Raw genomic sequence first — 7,626 nt, 5'->3', positions numbered from 1 at the left:
ATAACGCCCCCACGGCTGAAAGGGCGAGCATGTTTGGTGTGACAGGGATTCGAACCCGCGACCCTCAGATTGCGAGTCGAGTGCCTTAACCACCTGGTCATGCCAGGACGGTTTGATATGCTATGTAGATATGTACAATGATATTCTCCACTTCTAGCTTAGTGACACAACCTTCTTCACATTCCCATGGGAATCAACAATATTCGTGTGGGTAGCACTCGCATCCTTAGATGAATTTTATTATTGTTTCATGTATATAAACTTATACTTCCTCATTCTGAAAAAACAACAACCTTGAGAGACTCTTAAGAGGGGAGATACTTCTTCTACTACTTTTTTCTGAGAGTAAAGAAAAAGAGAAGACGAGTATGTTTATGACACCTTTACAAAGAGAAGACGAGTATGTTTATGGCACCTTTATAAAGAGAAGCCGTGTATGTTTATGACACCTTTAGGAAGAGAAGACGAGTATGTTTATGGCAATAAAGGTGCCATAAACATACTCGTCTTCTCTTTATAAAGATGCCATAAACATACTCGTCTTCTCTTTATAAAGGTGCCATAAACATACTCGTCTTCTCTTTGTAAAGGTGCCATAAACATACTCGTCTTCTCTTTATAAAGGTGCCATAAACATACTCGTCTTCTCATTATAAAGATGCCATAAACATACTCGTCTTATCTTTAATTATTTTTCTGTATTATTTAAAGATCGTTTCACTTTATTTCCCTTTGCCTCTTTCTTTCAAAGTAAAATAATACAAACTTACACCAGTTTTAATTTGTGATGTATTTGGTGCTCACTCCAACACGTTTGTATATAAATATATCTCGTATTTAGCATTTCGAATTCACGTTGAAACAAAATACTAAGATAGTTACTTTCGCTTGTCTTTATTACAATGTAATTACTTAGAAATTACTACTTACTAGTGTCTTTGTTTGGTGAGATAAATTTTACAAGTGCTTTAACCTCCTGGTATTCTACTTTCTGATACAATGGACGAACAGGTAAACAACGTTCCAGAGAATTATTCAATACTACTCGTTCGTTGAAATATTTCATGTAACAAAAATTCAAACTAGTAACCGAGACATCTTCCCCTTAGTTTTAGAAACGTTGTTTCTCTTTTGTTTATATTACCTTATTACTGTTATTCGAAAGTATAAAATACGTTTACCTTAATAAGAGAAACGTCCACCACTTGGTACTTATTCGGACCTGGCGTTTTTGCGTAGTTTTCATCAGAGGCTCCTACGGTAGATCTACCAGATATAGTATAGCTCGGTAAAGATCTAAAATGAGAAACACTTGGCCCAAGACAAGCTGGTAAAGTGTAGGCGTTCGGTGCTGGTCTTAAGTCCACCTTCTGAAGTTTCGGACGTCCACTTATTGAATAGGATGGAGCTCGTCGTTCTTTAGGAGGATGAAACTTTTCTGGAGAATAAGCACCGGGTCCAGGAGAAGCAAACGATGCTATGGCAAATAAAAGAAAGAGAAATAAACAAAAGTCAGGAGAAGAATTTGTGTGTATGGTTATAAATCTTATTTCGTGTTGAAAAAAAAAACCGTTAACTATATGGCTTGTACAATCATGAAGTCTTGTTGCAAATAGCTATACAAATGTTCTATTTTCTAAATCCCATTCGTGTGTTCATAAATTGTCTTAACTCATTACTTGTAAATTATTTAGGTGATTCGTTCACTGTTAATGAGAATAATCTGTCTCTAGTTTTTCGAGGAATCTTCAATCTGATAAAGTAATAACTATAAGGAGGAGTAATACTTTATTTTTGTTATGATAGTTGGTAGAAATTTTAAGTGTTAGTTTTGATTAGAAGTGTAATTCAGTCTGTTGTATAAATTGAGTAACTAGGCACATCTGCTTCAAATCTGTAACTAAAATTTTTCTTGTCATTTTTTTAAAGTGGTAAGCAGCTATCATGTATTTTATCTTTTTGTAGTTTTATCTAAGTTTTAAGTTTTGTAAGTTTTAAGCTCTATTTCAGGATCAAGAAAATCTGCATTAAACCACGTGCTAGTTGAGTTTAAGTGTCTCATCATTTGGGATTGAAGACTTTTAAAACTTTTGATTTAAATTTAACATAACTTAGTGTCTATAATTACATTTAAACCTTCGTCTTAATTTCAGCTTACTCAGTTGTAAAACAAACTATTAAAGGTTTTCACGTATCTTTTGATAGTTAAACACATCTACTGGACACATTTCCCCTTATGCTTTGTTTTGTATTGTACCCTGTTCTGCTTCTGTAAGTTATGATTTCTTGTTTCAACAGTACATTTGTGTATGGCCTCTTTCTGTGCAATGAACTCGATGAACTCGGACAGAGCTCAAAGGGAAATATACTCCATAATTTGATTTCATTGAATGTCTAAGTGATTATTCTGAGGTAAATCCGCAAGCCGAAAAATACCACAGAGGCAACAATGTCAACAATATTTCATTAATAGCACATACATCATGTAAACCTTTATTCGTGTTCTTCACATTTATACACATATACATGTATATATATATTAATTTCTTATTTTACTTTGGAGTACACCTACAAAAAATATGAAACGTTAAAGGTCCGACACTTTCTGTGCTAAATAATAGTGACTAATGGAGGCAACTATCGTGTGTTTTAAGAATTACTAAATAATATTTTTGTTTGTTTGTAATTAAGCACAAAGCTACACAATGGGCTATCTGTGCTCTGCCCACCACGTTGCAAGTCCGCAGACATACCGCTGTGCCACTGGGAAGCAATATTTTTGTTATCATATATATATATATAAACACGTATATAATATAGTTTAAAATAATTTCTGTCCACAAAATATAACCTATTGATAACTCTGGCAATAATTCCAAAGTATGAGGTAGCATTAAATATAAATAAACACTTGCATATATATATAAAGGACAGAAAATTTTAAAACTCTAATTTAAGAGCAAAAACATTTTTATTGTAATTAGAAATTTATTAAAACAGAAAAACTGAAACAGTACATAATTAGAAAATACGATGACTCACCTAATTCCAGTTGTCTACTTGAAAGAGTATAAGCTGGAGCTTCTACTCGACCATGTCGATTAATTGATGAAGGAATGAAGTAACATGGTCCTGGAGACGATTTCTTATTAACTTAAACAAGTGTCAAAAAGAGAAATATTAAAAACAATTCATTGTTAATGTCTATCTTCTTAACATGTTAGAGGTCAACAATATATAGCAGCCACTTTTTCTATAGCTTTAGTTATAATCACATGATATAACAATGTTCTGTAGATATTTTCTTATTTCCTTCTGTAATATGATACACTAATCTAAATAATCTATAAAATAGCACCTTGTGTCGTCAGTAATAGTTTGTAGTTCTCTAAATAATCTATAAAATAGCACCTTGTGTGTCAGTAATAGTTTGTAGTTCTACAAACTATTACTGACGACACAAGGTGCTATTTTATAGATTATTTAGAGTGATATTTTATAGAACTATTTTATAGATTATTTAGAGAACTACAAACTATTACTGACGACACAAGGTGCTATTTTATAGATTATTTAGAGAACTACAAACTATTACTGACGACACAAGGTGCTATTTTATAGATTATTTAGAGAACTACAAACTATTACTGACGACACAAGGCACGTTGTGTCGTCAGTAATAGTTCGTAGTTCTCTAAATAATCTATAAAATAGCACTTGTGTCGTCAGTAATAGTTTGTAGTTCTCTAAATAATCTATAAAATAGCACCTTGTGTCGTCAGTAATAGTTTGTAGTTCTCTAAATAATCTATAAAATAGCACGTTATGTCGTCAGTAATAGTTTGTAGTTCTCTAAATAATCTATAAAATAGCACCTTGTGTCGTCAGTAATAGTTTGTAGTTCTTCTAAAATCATATTTGTGGATTTTGTACTTCGAATATTTAAGGGAATGATATAGAGGAATGTTTCGCCCGATGGAATTTTAAACTGTCTCAAATTTACATTACTCAAACAATGTCTTGTTCCCCTGAAGACACTAATATTATATAGAAAACACAACTATTTGGTTATCATTAAATCCCTCTCACATATACACGCACATTGAGATAGATATATAACACGATGAGTTTCGGCCATAGATTTACATTTCCATAAGAACAATATTAATAATTTTATACTAACTGATCTTAGTTTTTAGTCCATAAGAACAATATTAATAATTTTATATTAACTGATCTTAGTTCGTAGTCCATAAGAACAATATTAATAATTTCATACTAACTGATCTTGGTTCTTAGTCCATAAGAACAATATTAATAATTTTATATTAACTGATCTTAGTTCGTAGTCCATAAGAACAATATTAATGATTTCATACTAACTGATCTTGGTTCTTAGTCCATAAGAACAATATTAATAATTTTATACTAACTGATCTTGGTTCTTAGTCCATAAGAACAATATAAATAATTTTATACTAACTGATCTTGGTTCTTAGTCCAAACGAGAATGCAGGATTTCTCCTCTTTGTGAAGTCATGTCCGGTGAATCCAACATTTCCAGGCAAGAGATATTTTCCTGGTCCAGGACCTGATTTTTAAAATACCAAATGCTGAAAATATTGTATTAATTTTACTCAGAAAATAACTTTTAAAATATTATTTTAAAGTGTGTGCTATATAAGTCAAAATAAACATACAAGATTGAAGTATCTATAACAGAATGACAAATATTCTATTAATACTTGACAGTAGTTCTTTAATGGTTGACCTGCTTTATGGTTATATATGTATTTTTGTGGAGATGTGAGTATACATAGGAATTCTTGGTCAATAAAGCCTCTCGCCTATTAAATGAAAGCCCCTTTCTAGTAGAGACCATACATTGTATCAAATATAAGAAATGATGTTATTTACAGAATCCTGAACAACGTGCAGCCCAAGCCAAAGGTCATCCACTGCAATCGTATTTGGAAGTACATTAGTGGAAAAAAGGAAATAGTTAACTTCAGATAAGGATCAGCCAGTGGAAAGTTAACCTGCGGAAGAACACAATGTATCTATTGAGCCTGCTTCCAAAGAATCCCCTAAAACATAGCCACAGTGTATCTATTGAGACTACTTCCAAAGAATCACCTAGAACATAGCCACCAGTGGATTCCCTCGACCACCTGTCTAGAGGAAACTCCCCTCTCCCCTACTGACCAGATAGCAAATAGAAGTAAGCGACAAGAGGTCATCTCATTTGCATATCGAAACTTTGGAAAAGAAGAACACCAAAAAAAAAAAAACTTGCTTAGTTGCAGTTTAGAAATAGTAACATAAGATAGAGGTTTTGTTATGTTGATTGGAAGTTTTATTGTAGTTTGTTTAATCAATAATATGATAACTGGAGCGCCTATTTGGTAATATTAATTTTTGTTAATTGTAAATAATGACTTTATTGTTAATTATGGAATTGTAAGTCTGGTGTTCTGTTGTATTTATATATTAGGACTGTTCAAGATACTTTACAATTTGAACTGCCGACAATAAGGGATGGCAACCGACTTGCAGCATCCGCCACCAACTTTTGGGTTACTCTTTACAAACGATTAATGGATTGTTCATTACATTACAACCCTTCCAAAGTTGAAAGGACATCCATATTTGGCGCCGGGTTTCGATCCCGTAGCCTGCAGATTATGAGTCGAGTGCTTTAACCATTAGGTCATGCCTAGAATTTTAAGGCAATCTGTTGGATCAAAACTGAATTAATAATATGAACACTAATACTCTTTAAATGAAATACTGTTTAATTAAATGTAAATTTCTTCCTACAGATAGGTTCCTTAAGTTATATGTTTTAACCATTTATGTATTATTAGTGTTCCCGAGTAATATGCAGATAACCAGTTACTAGACATATCTTCATTACTGGTGTACTACTAAATTAAAAAAGGGAAAGCATTAGTCTTTAAAATATGATCAGAAACTTAGCTTGGAACTGTATGATAAGAAACTTAGCTTGGAACTGTATGATAAGAAACTTAGCTTGGAACTGTATGATCAGAAATGAGCTAACTTAGCTTGGAACTGTATGATCAGAAATGAGCAAACTTAGCTTGAACTGTATTCCAGAGACAATACTTGAAGTGAACAACAAGTTTTACGTGTCTCGTGAGTAAAGTTGTAATCCTTCCTTACTTTAAAGTTGAAGAAGTTAGTTTCATTAAGACAGAAGGACGCCATGTACAATGGCTTTATTTAATTGTTTGTTTGTTTTGTATATTTATGAAGATTGTTTTATATTGTTAGCTTTTATGAGTTTAGAGCTTTTTATGTTTCCTAAGTTGGGTGAGTTCCTTGAGATACTATTAGAATTACGGCCGAAAATATCGATAAAAACAAAGGTACCCATTTGAAGAATCAATGTATTCTTATCCTACTATAATGGACGTAGCGTGTATATATGTATCTATGTATGTGGCCGAAATAATAAATGAAATGTGGAGTCATCTATTGAATGGCACCACAAACAAAAGTCCATAAAAAATGTAACACTTTGAGTATTCAAGATTGAGACAGAAAATTAACCAACTTTATTAATCATTTCTTTATCACAGAACACAATTTTAAATAAAAGTACTCTCCTCACATTAAGAACACGACTTTCACTAGGACTGTATGTGAGGGTTTGATTATATCTTTATTGATGTAATTTGTAGGTATAGTACTAAAAAAATTGAGTTCTTAAAAAATTGTTATTTTTTCAATAAACGGTACCACTTTTAATATATAAAAACATTACAGTTTATATCAGCACAATCCGAACACTTTTCCCATGCAGTACTTCCCCAAAACATTTTTTTTTTAGAAAATGTTCACTTTTTCTAATTTTTTTTCAGTGACATATGAATAGTATGAAACTACCAATAGTTATTATTAACATAAACGGCCGCCCTTAGTGCGGCGTTTCTGTTAGTCTTTATAATTTTCGTTTTCTGCGAATTTGTGAACTTCTAGTTAGACTGATATATTAAATTATCTACATTAATGACCAACTTAATTTTTAGTTCTGATCTTGCTTTAATCAGAAGTTAATGATAACAGTTATCAAAAGGCTTCATTACGCGGGACAATTTCATTATCGAATGGAGAATATCACCTTCTAACCCCTGATGAAAGACTGTCTATCCACCCGAAAGCTAGGGGCTAAACAAACTGTTCTGTAGACCTATAGGTGCTTCAAGGTTTAAAGTACACCAATATATGAATTAGCGAAAAAAAACTGTAAAATATTATTTGGTGTGTTTGTTTCTTTTGTTTTTGAGAAAAATGCTACACCTTGGGCTATCGGTGCTGTGCCCACCGCTAGGTTAGAACCCCAAGTTATAGGTTATAAATCCAAATGCTAAGCCGCCGGAACAATATTATTTGGCAATGATAATAATAAAAACAGTTTTATCTCAAGTCGGATACTTATTGAGCAGTTTTTAAACCCCTTTCTTCCCCTGCTGGTCTACAGTACGTCTGAAGGCTTATAACGCTAAAAACCGGGTGTCGGTGCCCATTGTGTAGCTTTGTGTTCAATTACAAACAAATTCAGTGATAAGTTTACTGAATTACAACACTAAAATTCGGGGC

General features: G+C 32.5%; 1 protein-coding gene across 1 annotated transcript in view; it reads right to left on the bottom strand.

Moving 5' to 3' along the window:
- The window catches only part of LOC106474699 (outer dense fiber protein 3-like), a 16,949-nt gene that overhangs the window by 5,302 nt on the left and 4,021 nt on the right, over window positions 1-7,626 (bottom strand). Inside the window, 3 exon segments of the mRNA XM_022403002.1 lie at window positions 1,182-1,477; window positions 3,043-3,153; window positions 4,484-4,613. Of these exon segments, the coding sequence (XP_022258710.1) occupies window positions 1,182-1,477; window positions 3,043-3,153; window positions 4,484-4,613 (537 nt within the window).

The sequence above is a fragment of the Limulus polyphemus genome, unplaced genomic scaffold, assembly GCF_000517525.1.
Source record: "Limulus polyphemus unplaced genomic scaffold, Limulus_polyphemus-2.1.2 Scaffold7552, whole genome shotgun sequence".
Lineage (NCBI taxonomy): Eukaryota > Metazoa > Arthropoda > Merostomata > Xiphosura > Limulidae > Limulus > Limulus polyphemus.
The sequence above is the reverse complement of the archived record's forward strand: the minus strand, read 5'-3'. Positions and strand labels throughout refer to the sequence as shown.